The 23,823-nt window shown below is 42.6% G+C and overlaps 1 protein-coding gene across 4 annotated transcripts in view; it reads left to right on the top strand.

Moving 5' to 3' along the window:
* dnai4 (dynein axonemal intermediate chain 4) overlaps nucleotides 1-23,823 on the top strand; it is a 131,100-nt gene that overhangs the window by 70,444 nt on the left and 36,833 nt on the right. For all 4 annotated transcript variants that reach the window (XM_072574095.1, XM_072574097.1, XM_072574098.1 and 1 more), the window contains one exon: nucleotides 4,491-4,642. In XM_072574095.1, coding sequence (XP_072430196.1) covers nucleotides 4,491-4,642 — 152 coding nt within the window. The remainder of the gene's footprint in view (nucleotides 1-4,490; nucleotides 4,643-23,823) is intronic.

Here is a 23,823-nt window from a genome sequence, read left to right as displayed (position 1 = left end):
CAGATGGAGTTTCATTTGTATAAATATGAAGTACTGCATTTTAGGTAATACAAATAAGGACAAGATTTATACAAATAAAAGTGGGACTCTGGGTTGTTTTCTAGAACAGAAACCTAAGGGTTCAGGTACATAATTCTTTGAAGTTAGCATCACACACAGACAGGGTGGTTAAGAAGGCACTTAGTACACTTGCCTTCATTGCTCAGACGTTTGAGTCATTCCTGGTTACCGTGTTATAGGAAGGATATTGTTAAGCTGGAGAGAGTTCAGAAGAGATTTACTAGGATGTCACCAGGAATGGAGGGTTTGAGTTAAAGACAAGGCTGATTGGCTGGGACTTTTTTCACTGGAGCATAGGAGGTTAAAGGGTGACCTTATAGAGGTTTATAAAATCATGAGGAGTAGAGATAATATGAATGGCAGATGTATTTTCCCTCAGGTGAGTGATTTCAAGGTTAAGGAGCATATTTTTAAGGTGAGAGGAGGAAGATTTTAAAAAAAGACACGGGGCTTTTTTTTTCACAGAATGGTTCATGTGTGGAAAGAAATTCCAGAGGAAGTGGTGGATACAGGTGCAGTTACAAAGTTTAAAAGACATTTGGATGAGTACATGAATAAGAAGTGTTTGGAGGGATATGGGCTAAGTGCAGGCAGGTGGGACTAGTTTAATTTGGAATTATGGTCAGCATGAACCAGATGGAACAAAGGGCTGTTTCTGTGTTTTATGACTGTATGGTCAATTGTGATAGGGGATTCTCACGTCAGAGGCACTGACAGAAGTTTGTGCAGCTGACAGTGAGAGTTCAGAATGGTTGCCATCCCAGGTGTCAGGATCAAGAATCTCTCAGAGGGTGAAGAATATTCTGAAAAGGGAGAGGGACCAGCAGGAGGTCATTGTACACTTAACTAATGACATATGAAGAGAAAAGGGTGAGTTTCTGAGAAGAGAATATAGGAAGTTAGGCAGAAATTTTAAAAGTAGGTCTTCAAGGGTAGTAATATCTGGATTACTCCTGGTGCCACAAGCTAGTGAGGGTTGAATAGGAGAATAGAGCAGATGAATGCATAGCTGAGGAGCTGGTGCAGGGGAGAAGTATTCACATTTTTTAGTCATTCAAATGTCTTCGTGGGTAGAAGTGACCTGGAAAAGAAGGATGATTAGACCTGACTTGGAAGGGGACTAATATACTTCAAGGAGGTTTTCTAGAGCTGTTCTCCGGAGGATTTAAACTAGTACGTGGGGGTGAGAACCAGGGAGCTATTGAGCAAAGAGATCAATCTGAGACCAGTACAGATGAGAACAGGAGCAAGTCAAACAGTAAGAAAGCAGGCAGGAACAAAGCAGAGAACGAGGTAGAACTAGTCAATTGAACTGCATTTATTTCAACTAGGCAAAAGTGAGGACTGCAGATGCTGGAAACCAGAGTTTAGATCAGAGTGGTGCTGGAAAAGCACAAAAGGTCAGGCAGCATCCAAGGAGCAGGAAAATCGATATTTCGGGCAAAAGCCCTTCATCAGGATTTATTTCAATGCAAGAGGCCTAACAGGGAATGCAGATGAACTCGGGACATGGTTAGGCACATGGAACAGGGATATCATAGCAATTATAGAGCTGCAGTTCAGGGATAGACATTCAGCTTAATGTTTCAGGTGTATATGCTATAGAAAGGACTGAAAAGGGGGCAAGATATGTGGGAGAGTGACTTTTTTTTGATAAGGGATAACATTACAGCTGTATTTAGGGAGGATATTCCTGGAAATACGTCCAGGGAAATTATTTGTGTGGAACTGAGAAATGAGAAAGGGATGATCACCTTACTGGGATTGTGCTATAAACCCCCCAGTAGCCAGCAGGAAATTGAGATGCAAATTTATAAGGAGATCTCAGTTATCTGAAGAATAATAAGATGGATATGGTAGGGGACTTTAACTTTCCAAACAGACTGGGAATGCCATAGTATTAAGGGCTTGGATGAAGAGGAATTTGTTAAGAGTGTGTGAGAAAATTCTCTCATAAAATATGTGAATGTACCAACTAAAGAAGGTGCAAAACCTGACCTACTCTTGGGTAATAAGGCAAGACAGGTGACTGAGGTGTCAGTGGGGGAGCTCTTTGGGGCCAGTGATCATAATTCTATTAGTTTTAAAATAATGATGGAAAAGGATAGACCAGATCTAAAAGTTGAAGTTCTAAATTGGAGGAAGGCCAATTTTGATGGTATAAGGCACAAACTTTCAAATGTTGACTGGGGGCAGATGATTGCAAATAAAGGGACTGCTGAATAATGGGAAGCTTTCAAAAATAAGATAACGAGGGTCCAGAGACATTATGTTCCTGTTAGGGTGAAGGGCAAGGCAGATAGGTCTAGGGCATGCTGGATGACCCGAGAAATTGAAGTTCTGCTTAGAAAAAGAAGGAAGCATATGTCAGGTATAGACATTAAAGATTGAGTGAATCCTGAGAAGAGTATAAAGACAGTAGGAGTATACTTAACAGGGAAATCAGGAGGGCAAAAAGGGACATGAGATAGATTTGGCAGAAAGGTTTAAGAAGAATTCAAAGGAATTCTACAAATACGTTAAAGACAAAAAAGTAACTAGGGAAAGAAGAGGGCCATTCAAGTTCAGCAAGGCCACCTGTGTGTGGAACTGCAGGAGATGGGAGAGATACTAAATGAGTGTTTTGCATCAGTGTTTACTGTGGAGAAGGATATGGAAGCCACACAACTTGTGGAAATAAATAGTGACATCTTGAAAAATGTCCATATTCCAGAGGAGGAGGTGCTGGATGTCTTGAAACCGTAAAGGTGGATAAATCCCCAGGACCTGATCAGCTGTACCCTGGAACTCTTTGAGAAGCTGGGAAGTGATTGCTGGGTCCCTTGCTGAGATATTTTTATCATCGATAATCACAGGTGAGATGCTGGAAGCCTGGAGGTTGGCTAACGTGGTGCCACTATTTAAGAAAAGTATTAAGGAAAGGCCAGGGAACTATAGACTGGTGAGCCTGACTGTTGTTGGAGAGAATCCTGAGGAACAGGATTTACATATATTTGGAAAGGCAAGGAATGATTGGGGATAGTCAGCATGGCTTTGTGGTGGGGAATCATATCTAGCTAAATTAGTTGAGTTTTTTTGAAGAAGTAATAAAGAGGATTCATGAGGGCAGAGTGGTGCACATGATCTATATGGACTCCAGTAAGGCATTCAACAAAGTTCCTTATGGTTTGCAAGGTTAGGTCACATGGAATACAGGCAAAACTAGCCATTTGGATATAGAACTGGTTCAAAGATAGAATACAGGGAGTGGTGGTGAACAGTTGCTTTTTAGACTGGAGGCCTGTGACCAATGGTATGGCACAGGATCGATGCTGGGTCCATGACATTTTGTCATTTGTACAAAATGATTTGGATGTGAACATAGGAGATATAGTTAATAGGTTTGCAGATGATATCAAAATTGGACAGCCAAGAAGGTTACCTCAGAGTACAAAGGGATTTTGGTCAGATGGGCCAATAGGGTAAGAAATGACAGAGTAGTTTGATTTAGAGAGATATGAGGTGCTGTAGTTTGGGAAGGCATATTGGGACAGGACTTATACAATTGATGATAAGGTCCTGGGGAATGTTGCTGAACAAGGAGACCTTGGAGTGCAGGTTCATAATTCCTTGAAATTGGAGACAACAGGGTAGTGAAGAAGGCACGTGGTGTGCTTGCCTCTATTGGTCAGTGCATTGAGCATAGGAGTTGGGAGGTCATGTTGCAGCTAAACATGACATTAGTTGGGCCACTTTTGGAATACCGTGTGCAATTCTGGTCTCCCTGCTATAGGAAGGATGTTGTGAAACTTGAAAGAGATCAAAAAAAAATTACAAGGATATTGCCAGAGCTGGTGGGTTTGAGCTGTAGGGAGAGGCTATTTTCCCTGGAGTATCAGGGCTCAGAGGTGACCTTATAGAGTTTTATAAAATCAGGAAGGGCATGGATAGGGTAAATAGACAAAGTATTTTCCCTGGACTGGGGGAGTCCAAAACTGGAGACCGTACATTTAAGGTAAAAGGGGAAAGATTTAAAGGGACCTAAGTGGCAATGTTTTCATACATGTATAGAATGAGCTGCCAGAGAAAGTGGTGGAGGCTAGTATAATTACAACCAACATTTAAAAAACATTTGGATGGGTATATGAATAGGAAGGGTTTAGAGGGATATGGGCCAAATGCTGGAAAATGGGGCTAGATTTATTTTAGAGATCTAGTCAACATGGGTGAGTTGGACTGTTTCCATGCTCTACGTTTCTATGCCTCTATAACTCTACTCTGATTTAACTTTTGTTGACTGTGTAAAATTGATATTTTATATCTACAAATCATCTTTGTTTTTATTCCTGATGGCTTAGATTTCAGTAGAACAATCATTTTAACAAGAATGTTTCTGAACGGATATGATTCAACTTCTCTTGCTCAAAAATTTAATTCTATATTTGTATTAGTGGCCTGAGCGCATTTATAACTGTGAAAGTGGTGTTACTGCTCTGGAGTTCTCTGCAGACAGCCCTAATCTGTTGGCAGTGGGCCACTATGATGGAACTGTAGCAATCTACAACATCCGTAACCCTGAAAATGGGCTAGTTCTGGATAGCAGGTAAGATTGTTTGATGATTTTTGCAATTAATTTAGCGCTGTACCAGTCATACAGTCATAGAGATGTACAGCATGGAAACTGACTCTTTGGTCCAACCATGTCAATCAAATATGCTAGATAAATTTAGTCCCATTTGCTTGTATTGGCCCATATCCCTCTCAACCCTTCCTATCATTCTTGTAATACTCCCAGACTTCCTGTTTGCTGCGTTTAAATTGAGACAAATTCCATAATCACTTGCACTTTTCATTTTATTATTTGTGCAGAAAACTCCACATAGAAATTCATTTTTGGTCCAATGTCAACTTTTCAAATGTTCTTTCAACTCTTTTTAAAAATTTGCTCATGCGGTGTAGGTGTCATTGGTAAGCTTAATGTCCATCCCTAATTGCCTATTAATTGAGTGGCCTCCTGGGCCATTTCAAGTTTGTTATGGAAAAGGAAAAGATGGACTGCAAAACAAGGGTTGTTGATTGGAGTAAGACAGATTTTATTAAAATAGGACAGGATCTAGCCAAAATAGATTGGGCGCAGCCACTTGGGGCTAAATCTAAGCAGAAAAGTGAAAATGTTCAAAAAGGTACTCAGAGGATTATCAGCCCAACATGTTCTTTTAGGGTTATATAAAGGAGCTACAAGTGCAGAGAACTGATGGCTCAGCGGTTAGCACTGCTGCCTCATAGGTTCAATTCCAGCCTGTGGAGACTGTGTCTGGAGTTTGCACATTCTCCCTGTGTCTGCAAGGGTTTCCTCCAGGTGTTCCGGTTTCCTCCCACGGTCCAAAGATATGCAGGTTAGGTAGATTGCGCATTCTAAATTGCCATAGTGTTCAGGAATGTGTAGGTTAGATGGATTAATCAGGGGTAAATGAGGAGTAATAGGTTAGGGCAATGGGTTTGGGTGGGTTACTCTTTGGAGGGTTTAGATTAGATTAGATTAGATTACTTACAGTGTGGAAACAGGCCCTTCGGCCCAACAAGTCCACACCGCCCCGCCGAAGCACAACCCACCCATACCCCTACGTCTACCCCTTACCTACACTACGGACAATTTAGGATGGCCAATTCACCTGACCTGCACATCTTTGGACTGTGGGAGGAAACCGGAGCACCCGGAGGAAACCCACGCAGACACTGGGAGAACGTGCAAACTCCACACAGTCAGTCGCCTGAGGCGGGAATTGAACCCGGGTCTCTGGCGCTGTGAGGCAGCAGTGCTAACCACTGTGCCACCGTGCCGCCCACGGTTGATGTGGACTTGTGCCTAATGTCCTGTTTCCACACTAGGGATTCTATGAACCTGGAGGTCTAGGATATTCAACATTGGATAAAAAAGAAGAAAGTGATGTATATCAGAACAAAATAGTGGAGGCCCTAGAGGAGTGTAGAAGGTCCAGGGAGGAACTCAAGAAAGCAATTAGGAGAGCAAAGAGGGGAATGAGAAAATAGCTGACTGGCAAGATTAGGGAAAATCTCAAAATACTGTAAGTAAATCAAGAAGTAGAGAATAACCAGGGAAAGAGTACGACCTATTAAGGATCAAGATAGCAATCTGTGCATGAAACAGGAAGACATTTATGAGTGTTAGAACATAGAACGTAGAAAAGTACAGCACAGAACAGACCCTTTGGCCCACGATGTTGTGCTGAAACTTAATCCTAATGCAAAATATAGTAACAACCTATGCACCCCTCAACTCACTGCTATCTATGTGCATGTCCAGCATTCGCTTAAATATCCCCAATGACTCTGCTTCCATCACCACAGCTGGCAACGCATTCCATGCTTTCACAACTCTCTGCATAAAGAACCTATCTCTGACATCTCCTTTATACCTTCCTCGTAATATCTTCAAACTATGACTTCTTGTACCAGTCAATCCTGCCCTGGGGAAATGTCTCTGGCTATTGACTATATCTAATACCCTCATCATTTTGTACACCTCGATCAGGTCTCCTCTCTTCCTCCTTCCTGCCCTACCAGGCAGCATCCTGGTAAACCTTCTTTGCACCCTCTCCAAAGCCTCTGTATCTTTCCTATAGTAGGGCAACCAGAATAGACACAATATTCCAAATGTGGTCTCACCAGGGACTTGTAGAGCTGCAGCAAAACCTCGCGGCTCTTAAACTTGATCCCCCTGTTAATGAAAGCCAAAACACCATATGCTTTCTTAACAACCCTATCCACTTGGGTGGCAACTTTGAGGGATCCATGTATTTGCACACCCAGATCCTTCTGTTCCTCCACACTGCCAAGAATCCTGTCTTTAATCTTATATTCAGCATTCGAGTTCGACCTTCCAAAATACATCACTTCACATTTATCCAGGTCGAATGCCATCTGCCATTTCTCAGCCCAGCTTTGCATCCTGTCTATGTTGCGTTGCAGCCTGAAGTAGCCCTCTATACTATCGGCGACACCTTCAACATTTGTGTCATCTGTAAATTTACTAACTCACCCTTCAACCTCCTCATCCAAGTCATTTATAAAAACTACAAAGAGCAGAGGCCCAAGAACAGGGCCCTGCAGGATCCCACTCAACACTGACTCCAGGCAGAATACTTTCCATCTACAACCACACTCAGCCTTCTGTCATCCAGCCAATTCTGAATCCAGATAGCCAAATCTCCCTGTATCCCATACTTCCCGACTTTATGAATGAGCCTACCACGAGGAACCTTATCAAATGCCTTGCTGAAGTCCATATACACCACATCCAATGCTCGACCTTCGTCGACCTGTCTTGTAACCTCCTCAAAGAACTGTGACGCATGACCTGCCCCTCTCAAAGCCATGCTGACTGCCTTTAATCACACTATGCTTTGCCAAATAGTTATAAATCCTATCCCTCAGAATTCTTTCCAAAACTTTGCTGACCACAGGCGTAAAACTGGCTGGTCGGTAATTGCCAGGGATTTCCCTATTGCCCTTCTTGAAAAGAGGAACAACATTCGCCTCCTTCCAATCCTCTGGCATGACTCCTGTGGAGAATGAGGAGGCAAATATCCTCACCAGCAGCTTAGCACCTCCTTTCTCGCTTCCCGGAGCAGCCTAGGATAAATCTGGTCTGGCCGTGGGGACAAATCAATCTTAATGTTTTCCAAAATTTCTAGTACCTCAACTTTATCAATCTTGATCTGGTCAAGACTGATTCCCAGCTCCTCTAAGTTTTCATTTACAACAAGATCCTTTGGGCTTCCCCTATCTGTTCAGACTCCACACTCAAGTTCCCTCCGCTATCCCTGATCAGCTCTACCCTCTACCTTCTCCTCTTACTCCTCACGTATGAGTAAAATGCCTTTGGGTTCTCCCTAATCATTCTTGCCAAGCCTTTTTTGTGCCCCCTCCTGGCTCTCCTCAGTCCATTTCTGAGCTCCTTTCTAGTAAGCCTGTAATCCTCGAAAGCTGTGGTAGATCCTTGCTTCCTCTGCCTCATGTAAGCTGCTTTCTTCCTTTTGATGAGAAGTTCCTCTGTTCTCGTCATCCAAGGTTCCTTAATCTTACCCCTTCTTACCTGTCTTAGAGGAACAAATGTGTGCATCACTTGCAACAACTGCTCCTTAAGTAGTCTCCATATGTCTGCTGTGCCCTTTCTGTGGAACAATTGCTCCCAGTTTGTACTTCCCAACTCCTGTCTGATAGCATCATAATTTCCTTTTCCCCAATTAAGCATCTTCTCTCGGTAACTGCTATGGTAAATGTGAGGCAGTTGTGGTGACTGTCACCAAAGTGTTTTCCCATCGCGAGATCTGACACCTGACCTAGTTCGTTGCAGAGCACCAAATCCAAAATAGCCTCTCCCCTCGTCGGCCTGTCTACATACTGAGTAAGGAAACCCTCCTGAATACACCTGACAAAAATGGCTCCATCCAAACCATCTGCACTTAGGAGGTTCCAGTCAATGTTGGGAAAGTTGAAATCACCGAGAACAACAACCCTGCTACTTTTGCATTTTTCCAGAATTTGACCGCCTAGGAGATCTTCAATCTCTCTACTGCTATTAGGTGATTTGTAGAAACTCCCCAACGTGGTGGCTGTTCCCTTGCTGTTCCTAACTTTCACCCATACTGACTCAGTAGACAAACCTTCCTCAACAACCTTAGTTTCTGTAGCTGTAATGCACTCTCTGATTAGCAATGCTACACCCCCTCCTCTTTTTCCACCCTCCCTGTTCTTATTAAACGTTCTAAACCCTGTAACATCAAGCAACCATTCCTGCCACTGTGAAACCCACGCCTCCGTTATGGCCACAACATTGTAACTCCATGTACTGATCCATGCTCTAAGTTCATCACTCTTGCTTCGGACTCTCCTTGCATTAAAGCAGACACACTTTGTTTCATCACATGCGAAACCTTCCTGGTCATTTCAGTATATCCTGTCGCTGTCCCGTCTGCAACTGGTCCCCTCTCAGACAAGTGGCTCTGATTCCCAACCCCTGCCAAACTAGTTTAAACCCTCCCGAATCACATGAGCAAATCTCCCACCTAGGACATTTGTGCCCCTCCAGTTCAGGTGCAACCCGTCCTTCACGTACAGGTCCCACCTTCCCCAGAAGGTATCCCAATGGTCTAGGTATCTGAAGCCCTCCCTCTTGCATCAGCCTCGCAGCCACGTGTTAAGCTGCATTCGCTGACTGTTCCTCACCTCACTGTCTCGTGGCACCGGTAGCAAACCTGAGATCACTACTCTACTCGTCCTGCTCTTCAGCTTCCAACCTAGCTCTCTGTAGTCACTTTTCAGGTCCTCAATCCCTTTCCTGGCTATATCATTGGTGCCAATATGTACCATGATTTCTGGTTGCTCACCCTCCCCCTTCAGAATCTTGTAAACCTGATCAGCGACATCCCGGACCTGGCACCAGGGAGGCAACATACCTTCTGCGAGTCCCATTCCTGACCACAAAATCTCCTGTTAATCCGTCTAACTATTGAGTCTCCTACCACTAGCGCTTTTCTACTTTCCCTCCTTCCCTTCTAAGCCACAGTGCCAGGCTCAGTGCCAGAGGCCTGACAACTGTGGCTTTCCCCTGGTAGGCTGTTCCCACCAGCAGTATCCAAAATGGTATACTTATTGCTGAGGGGAACGGCCACAGGGGATCCCTGCTCTGACCGCCAGTTCCCTTTCCTCCCCCTGACAGTAACCCAGCTGTCCTTATCCTGTATCTGGAGAGTGACTATCTCCCTGTACATCCTCTCAATTTCCTCCTCAGCCTCCTGGATGATCCGTAGTTTATCCAGCTCCAGTTCCCTAACTATGTTTTTGAGGAGCTGAAGTTGAGCGCACTTCCTGCAGATGTAGTCGGCAGAGACATGTGAAGTGTCTCTCACCTGCCACATTCTGCAGCAGGAACATGCAACTGCCCTAACATCCATGTGAGGCTACTCTGAAAGCCCACACAGAACTAAAGAAAGGAAGAGGAGCAAAAAAAGAGAAACCTGAAAACTTACCTAGTTTACAGGCTCTAAGTAAGGTTAGAGGAGGTAGGTGGGAGGGAGGCCCTACAGTGTAGGGTCTCAAGTTTAGATCTCACCCACTTAAAACTTTCCCAGATGTCCTTCGTTCCTCCCTCACACCTCTCGGCAAATGGAGGACCCAATGCCTGAAGTAAGTCTTTTTAAACAGTTAGACTCACCTTCCCAGAAGTCCTTCGTTCCTCCTTTGCACCTCTCGGCAAATGTGTTAACTGAGTACTTCACACCTTTCTTTACTTGGGAGAAGGAGGATGAAAGTACAGATTTGAGATGTTGGACTGTGAAATTCTTGAACATATTGATACAAGAAATAAGGAGATATTGGAGGTTTTGGCAGATTTAAGACTAGACAAGCCCCCAGGTCTGGATGAATTGTATCCCAGGCTACTGTGGGAGATGGAGGGAGGAAATCATTGGGGCCTTGACTCAACTTTTTAAATCATCTCTGGCCACAAGGAGGGTGCCAGAAAACTGGAGGACAGCTAATATGGTTCCATGTTTCAAAAAGGATAGTAGAGATGAACCAGGGAATTACAGTAAATTTCAAAACAGTAGTAGGAAAACTGTTCATTCAAATTCTGAAGAAGATAATTAATCTCTACTTGGAAAGGCAAGGTTTGGTCAGGGATAGTACCATGGCTTTGTTAGATGGAAGCAATGCCTAAAAAACTGGTGGAAATTTGAAAGGAGGTGATCAAGTATTTGAATGAGGGTGGTGCAGCTGATGTTTGATTTATTGTTGTCACATGTACCTGAGTACACTAAAAAGTTTCGTTTTGCAAGCAGATCATAGCATACAAGGACATACAGGTTAAAGGTGTTTCGACAGAGCAAGGCATACAAGATTACAGTTGCACTAGAGGTGGACAAAAACAAGATCAACATTAGATTTGAAATTAGAGAGTTCCATTCCGCAGTCTAATAATAGCAGGGAAGGAGCTGTTCTAAAACCTGTTGGTACATGTGTATAAGCTTCTGGATCATCTGCCTGATGAAAGAAGATGTAAGAGAGTACTACCGGAGTGGGAGGGGTCTTTGTTGGCAGCCTTTCTGTGGTAATGTGAAGTATTAATAGAGTCCATGGATGGGAACTTAGTTTTCGTGATGGTCTGGGTTTGTACACAACATTCTGCAATTTTGTCCAGTCCTGGGCAGACCAGTTCCTCTACCAAGCCATTATGCACCCAGATAGAATGCTTTCTATGATGCGTCTGTGAAAGTTGGTGACAATTCTTATGGACGTGCTGAATTTCCTAAGCCTCCTGAAGAAGAAGAGGCATTGAGTGCTTTCTTAAGCGTCGCCTATGCATGGGAGATTCAAGACAGATTGTTGGTTATCATCACTCCTAGAAACTTGACATTCATAACCCTCTTCACCTCAGCACTATTGATGTAGATAGGGGTGTGTCCTTCTTTCTGAAATCAACGATGAGTTTTGCTGACGTTCTGAAAGAGATTTTTATCATTGTACCATGATACCAAACCCTCTATCTCCTTCCTGTATTCTCACTCATAATTGTTTCATCTTCAGCCTACAATGATGTTGTCATTGGTGAACTGGTTTATGTGGATTTTAGCAAGGTCCTTAACAAGATTCCATATAAAAAATTGTTAAAGAAGAAAACATTTCATGGGTTCCAGAGTAACTTGGTAACCTGGATCCACAGTTGGCTTAGTCAATGTAGAAGGCTATGTAACTAGAGCCAGTGTCCAGTTCTCAGTGCTTGCCACATTCCCTCTGAACTACACATCCAATCATGTGATACATACTTAATGATGAACAACTTCGTGGGCAACCCTTGGTCTTCCCATGATCTTATGAAGTTTGCTAGGCATTCTTATCACCTATCATTGGGCTTTCACAATACATTTTACACAACCACATTCCAATCCTGAAATCTGTCCCCAAGTATTTAACCTTCCTGCCATCAAGCCTCCCTGTTATCAGGAACATTCTGTACTAATGTTATACAACCATCTCTGCCAGCAGAATGGGGTTTCCTCCCTAGTGTCTAAGGTTGCCTGTCCATAGGTATTCAAATAAATTCCCTGATGTTCATTTGTTGACTGCATTTATAATTCCAATATAGCCATATAGGTTTACTTAAAAAGTCTTGATCATTGTGGGATCAGACTCTTCTCTTTTGCAAACATTGAACTAGCTGGTAAAGGCGATAAAATGTGAAGCTGAGCTGTACATCTCTATGACTCTATAAGCCAGGCGCAGGACAACTGGCGTTTCGGGTCATGACCCTTTATCAGGACTGGGGAGGAGGAAAGGAACTCATAAATAAATAAATAGAGGGAGGGGGGTCTGGGCTGGGTGAAGGATAGATAGGATAATGTTAAGTGGATGCAGGTAGGGGATTATTGCGATTGGTGAGTGGGAAGGGTGCAGAGGATAAGTGAGGGGGAAGGTGGATAAGTCTGGTCAAGGAGGCGGGGAGGAGAGGGAAGACTGGACACGGGATGTGGTTGGCGTTGGGAAATTTTGAAACTGGTAAACTCTACATTGAGGTCATTGGCCTGTCTCTGCCGCTTCCGGCTGTCAGTGCCGGTATGGCACTCATCCACAGACTCTATCAACAAACACATCGACCTGGACCCAATATACCGGCCACTACAGCAGACAGCTGGAACTGACAACCGGATCCGGCAGAGACAGGCTACTATAAATGCCGGAGGAAACAGCACAGAAGCGCTTCACAGGAGGCTCCCAAGCACTGAGGATGTCACCTAGACAGGGGACGAAACGTTTGCAAGACAAATTCCCAGCTCGGCGAACAGAACCACAACAAAGGAAATACCTCTTAAGTGGTGGGGTCTGACTGTAGATGGCAAAAATGGCAGAGGATGATGCATTGGATTTGGAGATTGGTGAGGTGATATGTAAGGATCAGGGCGACTGTATCCTTATTGTGGTTGAGGGTAGAGGGTGTGAGGGCATAAGTGTAGGAAATCTGAGATGTCCTGAAGTGGAATCCATCATCCTGGGAGCAGATGTGGCGGAGGCGAAAGAGTTGGGACTATGAGATCACATTTTAGCAGGAGGGTGGGTGAGAGAAGGTGTTGTCAGGTAGCTGTTGGAGTCAGTGGGTTTGAAATGGATGTCAGTGCTAAATCAGTCATCGGAAATGAAGATGGAAAGGTCCAGAAAGGGGAGGGAGACGTTGGAGATAGCCCAGATGAACTGTGGACGGGTTGGAAGGTGTCGATGAAATTGAAATTGATGAATTGTTCGAGCTCCTCGTGGAAGCACGAGGCGGCGCCGATACAGTCATCAGTGCAGCAGAGAAAAAAGTGAGGGATGATGCCAGTGCAGCTATGGAAGAGAGATTGTTCTACGTATCATATGAAGGGTCTTTTGCAAGGTTTTTCTGGAGTGTTTCTCATCAGAACCAGTCTCTTTATCCAAGGCTAGTTGGCTACAGAGTCTAGTTAAATTCTCAATATTTAATTCACTTACAACTATTGCAAATTATCATATGAGTATAAATGTGTATACACTAAATATACTGTTAATTACCTAAAGGGTCTTAATTAGTGTTAGTGCAGTTCTCCCCATCTATATAGAACATAGAACATTACAGCGTAGTACAGGCCCTTCGGCGTTCGATGTTGCACCGACCTGTCATACCAATCTGAAGCTCATCTAACCTACACTATTCCATGTACGTCCATATGCTCGTCCAATGACAACTTAAATGTACTTAAAGTTGGCGAATCTACTACCGTAGCAGGCAAAGCATTCCATACCCTGACTACTCTCTGAGTAAAGAAACTACCTCTGACATCTGTTGTATATCTATCACCCCTCAATTTAAAGCTATGCCCCCTCATGCTCACTGTCACCATTCTTGGAAAAAAAGCTCTCCCTGTCCACCCTATTTAACCCTCTGATTATCTTATGTCTCTATTAAGTCACCTCTCAACCTTCTCTCTAACGAAAACAGCCTCAAGTCCCTCAGCGTTTCCTCGTAAGACCTTCCTTCCATACCAGGCAACTTCTTAGTAAATTTCCTCTTCACCCTTTCCAAAGCTTCCACATCCTTCTTATAATGCGGTGACCAGAACTGTACACAATACTCCAAGTGCGGCCGCACTAGAGTTTTGTACAGCTGTAGCATAACCCATGGTTCCGGAACTCGATCCCTCTATTAATAAAAGCTAAAACACTGTATGCCGCCTTAACAACCCTGTCAACCTAGGTGGCAACTTTTAATGATCTGTGTACCTGTACACCGAGATCTCTCTGCTTATCTACACTACCAGGAATCTTAGCATTAGCCAAGTACTTTGCATTCCGGTTACTCTGACCAAAGTGAATCGCCTCACACTTGTCCGCATTAAACTCCATTTGCTACCTCTCAGCCCAGCTCTGCAGCTTATCTATGTCTCTCTGTAACCTACAACATCCTTCATCACTATCCACAACTCCACCGACCTTAGTGTCGTCTGCAAATTTACTAACCCACCCTTCTATGCCCTCATCCAGGTCGTTTAGAAAAATGACGAACAGCAGTGGACCCAACACTGACCCTTGCGGCACACCACTGGTAACTGGACTCCAGGATGAACATTTCCCACCAACTACCACTCTCTGTCTTCTTTCAGCAAGCCAATTACTGATCCAAACTGCTATATCTCCCACAATCCCATTCCTCCGCATTATGTACAATAGCCTAGTGTGGGGAACCTTATCGAACGCCTTGCTGAAATCCATATACACCACATCAACCGGTTTACTCTCATTTACTTGTTTGGTCACCTTCTCAAAGAACTCAATAAGGTTTGTGAGGCACGATCTACCCTTCACAAAACCATGCTGACTATCCCTAATCAAATTATTCTTTTCGAGATGATTATAAATCGTATCTCTTATAACCTTTTCCAACACTTTACCAACAACTGAAGTAAGACTCACTGGTCTATAATTAACAGGATTGTCTCGACTCCCCTCCTTGAACAGGGGAACCACATTTGTTATCCTCCAGTCTTCTGGCACTATTCCTGTAGACAATGACGATTTAAAGATCAATGCCAAAGGCTCGGCAATCTCCTCCCTGGCTTCCCAGAGGATCCTAGGATAAATCCCATCCGGCCCAGGGGACTTATCTATTTTCACACTCTGCAGGATTTCTAATACCTCTTCCTTGTGAACCTCAATCACACCTAGTCTAGTAGCCTGTATCTCAGTAATCTCCTTGACAACATTGTCATTTTCTAGAGTGAATACTGTTGAAAAATATTCATTTAGTGCTTCCCCTATCTCCTCTGACTCCACACACAACTTCCCACTACTATCCTTGATTGGCCCCAATCTTACTCTCGTCATTCTTTTATTCCTTAAATACCTACAGAAAGCCTTAGGATTTACTCTGATCCTATCTGCCAACAACTTCTAATGCGTCCTCTTGGCTCTTCTGAGCTCTCTCTTTAGGTCTTTCCTGGCTACCTTGTAACCTGTATTCCTGATGAAGTGCTTTTGCCCGAAATGTCGATTTTACTGCTCCTCGGATGCTGCCTGAACTGCTGTGCTTTTCCAGCACCACCAGTCCAGAAGCTTGTAACCCTCAAGCACCCTAACTGAGCCTTCACATCTCATCCTAACATAAGCCTTCTTCTTCCTCTTGACCAGAGATTCCACTTCCTTCGTAAACCACGGCTCCCGCACTCTACAGCTTCCTCCCTGCCTGACAGGTACATACTTATCTAGGACACACAGTAGCTTTTCCTTGAATAAGCTCCACATTTCTAATGTGCCTATCCCCTGCAGTTTCCTTCCCCATCCTATGCTTCCGAAATCTTGCCTAATCGCATCATATTGCCTTTACCCCAGCTGTAACTCTTACCCAGTGGTATACACCTATCCCTTTCTATCACTAAAGTAAACATAACAGAATTGTGATCGCTATCACCAAAGTGCTCACCTACTTCCAAGTCATGCACCTGGCCGGGCTCAATACCCAGTACCAAATCTAATGTGGCTTCGCCCCTTGTTGGCCTGTCTATATACTGTGTCAGGAAGCCCTCCTGCACACACTGGACAAAAACTGACCCATCTATAATACTCGTAGTATAGTGTTCCCAGTCAATATTTGGAAAGTTGAAGTCCCCCGTGACAACTACCCCTGTCTCTCTCACTCCTATCAAGAATCATCTTTGCTATCCTTTCCTCTACATCTCTGGAACTATTCGGAGGCCTATAGAAAACTCCCAACAGGGTGACTCTCCTTTCCTGTTTCTAACTTCAGCCCATACTACCTCAGTTAACGAGTCCCCAAACATCCTTTCCGCAACTGTAATACTGTCCTCGACCTTCCTGAAGAAGGGGTGATGCCCGAAACGTCGATTCTCCTGTTCCTTGGATGCTGCCTGACCTGCTGCGCTTTTCCAGCAACACATTTTCAGCCTTGATCAACAATGCCACACCTCCCCCTCTTTTACCATCTTCTCTGTTCTTACTGAAACATCTAAATCCTGGAATCTGTTCTAACCATGTCTCCGAAATGGCCACAACATCGAAGTCCCAGGTACCAACCCATGCTGCAAGTTCACCCACCTTATTCCGGATGCTCCTGGTGTTGAAGTAGACACACTTCAAACCAACTTCTTGCTTGCTGGTGCCATTTTGCGTCCCTGAAAGTTGATTTTGGACCTCCCTACTCTCAACCTTTTCTCTACTTGAACTACAAATTTGGTTCCCATCCCCCTGCTGGATTAGTTTACTAATAGCCTTACTATTGGGTAACTATACAATGAGACAAGTCACCAAAAGGCAGAAATATTAACATAGAACATCCTTTTGAAAGACATCACAGCTTAAACAGTAAATTTAAAGTCAACACAAGGTTACAATGTCTCAAACACGATACATGGCAGAGTCACTATATATCAAATTGATTTGCCGACGAGCCGAGATGTTGACATAAACCATATAGAATCACATCTCATTTCAAAAAGTAGTACAAAATATCATAGACAAACATACATCCCCCCCCCCCCAAGGGCAATTGGTCAGCCTACATATGGGGTTGTCGATTTCTTTTAAACTTTTTTTACACACAGGGCTTTCGATAAGTCGACACACACCTACACATGGAGCTATCAACACACAAGGACATGTGAAGGTGGAGTCAAAACATGAAGGCATGGCACACACATGAAATCACAATCTAAACAGGATTTGATGGCACATTCCAAACATGAAGGCACGGTCCGTACCTGGAGGGCAGGTCTACCTACAAAGGCTCGAGTCTACCCATGAGGACATGCTCCACTCATGAAGGCACGATACACACACGAAGGCACAGTGCACACATGAAGGCTTAATCCGAGTACAAAGATTGAAACAGCAGCAAAAAGGCCAGTTCCATCATTGAGTCACCTTTTACTTTTACTAGTACAATAGTATCACTGGCTGTGGCCAGCCAACTCTGAGTCAGTCTCCTGAACTGAGGAGATTCTAAATCTCCTGGTTATATCGATTATTTTCTTTCTTTTTTTTTCTTTATTTTTAAAATACCCCCACTTCACTGTCATATAACAGTAGAGCTTATCTTCCCCAGCATCCAAGCATGCATGTCGGTGTGAGACACAGTAAAATCATCAGATATGTAAATAATATTATTAATACTCCACCACCAGAGAACACACCCTTGTGGCCAGGAAACCAGTAACAGGCACAGCCCCATTGGGCAATGTCTGTGTGAGTGAAAAAAGTGAAGGGGTGGGTAAGGTCTCCTGGTTATATTCTTTTCCACCACTTAGTAATATGCTTAAATTCAGTGGGTTGTAACATCTGATCTGAGGTCATATCTCCTGGTTATATTGATCAGCCATGGCTTTCCATATTGGCCCAGGTTAACAACACCAATAAGGATCTTGTAGTCAACAAGATCCAGCTGGTTCCAATCACTACAACATTCCTTATTTCCTTCATACTAAGATTTCTGTGAAGAATTTCATTATTTTATCTGGTTGCCTTGAGCATGACGGCCATGATTCTGACTGTGGAACTGCTATGTTCCACTAAAAATTCACTTCAGCCATCTTACATCAGCTAAAAAAAACCACAGTCAGCCATTTTATTTTACCTTCAGCCATGGGCAGACCCAAAACATCTAAAAGACTAAAAACTGCACATAGTATTTTAGGTGTAGACTCATCAAATCGCAATGCAATTTTAGGATAACTTCTATCAACTTTTAGTACAATCTCCTTGCAATTAAAATAAGTATTCCATTTGTTATCCTAATTGCTAGCTATGCCTGCATATTAATTTCTGTGTTCCTTTTCTGCAAACACCCACATCTCCCTGAACATCAAAGTTTGAAGAATCATTTATTTTAAGAAAACATTTTGCTTTCTACTATTATTATCAAAGTACATAACGTCAAACTTTATCACATTATACTCTATCTTCCACCTTGTTTTTTCCTAATTATTATGACCATATCTCTTTGTAGCCTCCTGATGTCCTCCTCCCAGTTCCCATTCTCAGTTAGTTTCCTATCATCAGCAAATCTAGTTATGTCATGTATGGGTTTATTAAAGGCCTAAATGATCTGGTACATATTAAGATATCTACTTTTGAGCTAACTAGAAAAATCTTATTGAATAAAAAATATAACGTTTATTGCATTACAGCAACTATATGTAGATTACATTAATATGACCTAGATAATGTCAGAGACTGTTAGGAATAGTCTAGCCCCACATCTATTTCCTTATTTTTCTCTGACCAAATTCCTGTGACAATATCACATTTGGTGATGCAAACTGGACTTTATCAAGTACTAAAATTAGAAAATCTTTTCTGACCCATGCAACACCTTCCCTCAAGTCTTTCTCCCCTCATAATCATTATATTGTTCATACCTTTTATATTTACCACACCCCATTTCTAGCCTTTGACTTTAAGGTGATTTAAAGGTTTTATTGTTCTCCTGGAACACATTCTCTTCAGACATAGAAGACTGGTACTTTATCAGGTAGTTGACTTGGACTTCCTTCTTGAAGGTTTGAGGTTTGAATTTCTGTCTTCGACTGAGAGGTTTTTAACCTCTTATATTTCTTCTGTGAGGATCCCAGTGATTTAAATCTATACTTTGTTTTTGTTAGTGTAGTCCCTGCTATTGCAGGCAGATAACCCTTTCTTTGTATTATCTTGGATATTTGCATGTTATTGTCTCTTCTTCAGTGATGTCTTCCGTGGAGTTGCATGTAGCATTTCTTCAATTTGTGTCAGTGAAATTTATTTTTCAATTACCTGTGCTGAAGTAGGTCCAATTATTGATTCAACCTCCTCTTGAATATTTTCTGCTTCCTCGTCTCTGTGATTGAATAAATGATGAAGCAAGTAGGTCATTTCTTCAACTGTGTTCCTAGAGATTCATCTTTGTTTAATATGACAACTGTTTTGTTGTTGAGGATTCTTCTTTGGAAGGGGGACAGGTCAGGCATTTTTTTTGACCTTATCTCTTCATATTCACCTTATTCCTTAAAGGTAGACTTGAATTTACAGGAAATAGTCATTCACTATTGCGTGTTGTGATTAACTGAGTTGCAAGTTCCTCCATTGTCTATCACTATACATCCTATCAAGTGATGTAGCTGAGTGATTTGCTGCCTGTTTGTTTACAATTCTTCTGAAACTTTGTTAGTGCTTGGAATCAATTTTGATAGCAGTGAAAAACATTTCAGCCAAATCCCTATTTCACAATTTTCTATTTCATTTATGATGTGATTTTTCTTTTTATTTCAGTGCAACGAACCAAAGAAGATTCTGCTTTAGGTGTAGGTTCATTCATGTGCTTAGTGAATCAAGTAGCATTTACTACCATCTTCTCCCTGACCTTTTGTTTCATAACCTCTTATTAACATACTGAGGGATTTAGCTGTACAGGTCCATAGATCAATGGAAGTGGCAATACAAGTGGATAAGGTCGTCAAGAAGACGTATGGTATGTTTGCCTTAATCTGGGCAGAGTACAAAAATTGGCAAGTCATGTTGCAGCCGTATAGAACTTTAGTAAGGCCACATTTGGAATATTTCATGAAGTTCTGGTCATCACACTACCAGATGTGGATATTTTAGACAGGATACAGAAACTGCTTACCAGGTTGTGCCCTGGTGTTATTAGCTACAAGGAGAGATTTTTGCTTGAACATCAGAGGCTGAGAGGCAACCCGATAGAGGTTTACAAAATTAAAAGAGGCATAGATAGAATGGATAATAAAAGTCTTGCACCCAGAATAGAATTGTTAGTTACTAGGGAGACATAGATTTAAAGTAAAGGTTGGACTTTTAAGATGTGAGAGGACATCTTTTTTTTAACAGAGTAGTAAGTATCTAGAATGCACTGCCAGAGGAGATGGTAGAAGCAGATACAATTGCAGTGTTTAAGAGACATCTTAACAAATATATGATTAGGTAGGGTTTAGAGGGATCAGGATCACCTAGAGGCAATAATTTTTAGTTTGGAATGGCATTGTGTTCCTGCAGGCTTGGTGAGCCAAAGGTCCTGTTACTTTGCTGTACTTTTCTTTTTTCTTTGTTCGCTTGCACCTTTTGAATGATTGGGGTCAGTAAAAGCTGTTTTACTCAGAAGTGAAAATTCTTGATTGTGAAGTATGTTGGAGAATTATTTGTAGCTTACCTTTAACCTTAAATGTAATATGCCTGGGACAATGTAGCCAAACATCTGTTAATTGCAAGCATTTATTGCCAGCTAAGACTCTATCTGACAATCCTATGACACTTTTTCCTTTGTATAAAATGCCATTGATGTCTATATCTGCATTTCAAAATGTGTGGTCAAATTGTGACTTTCCCTCAGAAAAGTTTAGGCCTATTTTCTACTGGATACAGTTCTACCTCATTTATTTCTGTGTGGATAGTTTTTTTGGTTTATTGCTTTTCTGTGGCTGTATCCTCATTTGGCATTTTTTTTTGAAAGTGTTCTACTTGCTTGCAATAAATTCTTTCAATTTTAAAAGTTGCATTTCACATCTGTGAATTATCTTTGTGCAGAGTTTGTGAGAACTTTTAGAGTCTAATATCTGGCCAACCAGATGCATAGGCTTATCTGAAGTCAAATCAATGGATCATATGCACAGATTACCTATGACATTTTAAACTTTTCAATTACAAAATATGATTTAATAGCAGACATAGGCTTTCCTGTATACCTTTGTGGTGAATTCTCCATTCGGTGTTCTCTGTACCATCACGCCTAGGAATGGGAGTTGGTTGTCCTTTTCTTCCTCTCTAATGAATTGGATGACACCTTTTGTAATCGTTAAAAACACAAATAGAGAACACACACTGGATCATCAACGCCACACTCTCACAGAATCCGATTCACTAGAGAGGAAGAGAAGGACAACCAACTCCCATTCCTAGGCGTGATGGTACAGAGAACACCGAACGGAGAATTCACCACAAAGGTATACAGGTAAGCCACACACACAGACCAAGTCCTAAACTACGAAAGCAACCACCCCAACACACACAAAAGAAGTTGCATCAAGACACTGTTCAAAAGGGCCACAACACAATGCAGCACACCAGAACTGCAAAAAGAGGAAGAAGAACACGTATACAAATTATTCGCCAAAAACGGATACCCGTGCAATTTCATCAACAGATGCCTAAGGGAAAGACAACGGAATGAGGACATGCCGCAACCCAAAGGACTAGCCACACTACCATACGTCAAGAGCATTTCCGAACTGACGGCCAGTCTACTGCGACCACTAGGACTCATAACAGCACACAAACCAACAGCCACTCTCAGACAACAACTCACCAGAACGAAGGACCCAATACCCAGCATGAGCAAAACCAATGTAGTGTACAAAATCCCATGCAAGGACTGCACAGAACACTACATAGGACAAACAGGAAGACAGCTAACGATCCGCATCCATGAACACCAACTAGCCACGAAACGACACAACCAGCTATCCTTAGTAGCCACACACGCAGATGACAAGCAACATGAATTCGACTGGGACAACACTACTATTATAGGGCAAGTCAAACAGAGAACAGCCAGGGAATTCCTCGAGGCATGGCACTCATCCACAGATTCAATCAATAAGCACATCGACCTGGACCCAATATACCGACCACTGCAGCGGACAGCTGGAACTGACAACCAGAAGCGGCAGATTCAAACCACTACAAATGCCGGAGGAAAGATCACAGGAGTCTCCCAAGCAGTGAGGATGTAACCTAGACAGGGAACGAAACGTCTGCAACACAAATTCCCAGATCGGCGAACAGAACGACAACAATATCTGGATTACTCCCAGTGCTATGAGCTAGTGAGGGCAGGAATAGGAGGATAGAGCAGATGAATGCATGGCTGAGGAGCTGGTGTATGGGAGAAGGATTCACATTTTTGGATCATTGGAATCTCTTTTGGGGTAGAAGTGACCTGTACAAGAAGGACAGATTGCACCTAAATTGGAAAGGGACTAATATACTGGTTGGGAAATTTGGTAGAACTGCTTGGGAGGATTTAAACTAGTAAGGTGGGGTGGGACCCAGGGAGATAGTGAGGAAAGAGAGCGATCTGAGATGGGTACAGCTGAGAACAGAAGTGAGTCAAATAGTCAGGGCAAGCAGGGACAAGGTAGGACTAATAAATTAAACTGCATTTATTTCAATGCAAGGAGCCTAACAGGGAAGGCAGATGAACTCAGGGCATGGTTAGGAACATGGGACTGGATATCATAGCAATTACAGAAACATGGCTCCGGAATGGGCAGGACTGGCAGCTTAATGTTCCAGAATACAAATGCTACAGGAAGGATAGAAAGGGAGGCAAGAGAGGAGGAGGAGTGGCATTTTTGATAAGGGATAGCATTACAGCTGTGCTGAATGAGGATATTCCTGGAAATACATCCAGGGAAGTTATTTGGGTGGAACTGAGAAATAAGAAGGGGATGATCACCTTATTGGGATTGTATTATAGACCTCCAAATAGTCAGAGGGAAATTGAGAAACAAACTCGTAAGGAGATCTCAGCTATCTGTAAGAATAATAGGGTGGTTATGGTAGGGGATTTAACTTTCCAAACATTGACTGGGACTGCCATAGTGTTAAAGGTTTAGATAGAGAGGAATTTGTTAATTGTGTACAAGACAATTTTCTGATTCAGTATGTGGATGTAACTACTAGAGAAGGTGCAAAACTTGACCTACTCTTGGGAAATAAGGCAGGGCAGGTGACTGGGGTGTCAGTGGGGGAGCACTTTGGGGCCAGAGACCATAATTCTATTCATTTTAAAATAGTGATGGAAAATCATAGACCAGATCTAAAAGTTGAAGTTCTAAATTGGAGGAAGGCCAATTTTGATGGTATTAGGCAAGAACTTTCGAAAGTTTATTGGAGACAGATGTTCGCAGGTAAAGGAATGGGAAGCCTTCAGAAATGAGATAACAAGAATCCAGAGAAAGTATATTCCTGTCAGGGCGAAAGGGAAGGCTGGTAGGTATAGGGATTGCTGGATGACTAAAGAAATTGAGAGTTTGTTAAGAAAAAGAAGGAAGCATATGTCCGGCATAGACAGGATAGATCGAGTGAATCCTTAGAGTATAAAGAAAGTAGGAGTATACTTAAGATGGAAATCAGGAGGGCAAAACGGGGACATGAGATAGCTTTGGCAAATACAGTTAAGGAGAATCTAAAGGGCTT

Source organism: Chiloscyllium punctatum, chromosome 7 (genome assembly GCF_047496795.1).
Source record: "Chiloscyllium punctatum isolate Juve2018m chromosome 7, sChiPun1.3, whole genome shotgun sequence".
Taxonomy (NCBI): Eukaryota; Metazoa; Chordata; class Chondrichthyes; order Orectolobiformes; family Hemiscylliidae; genus Chiloscyllium; species Chiloscyllium punctatum.
This window is presented reverse-complemented; position numbering and strand designations above follow the sequence as displayed.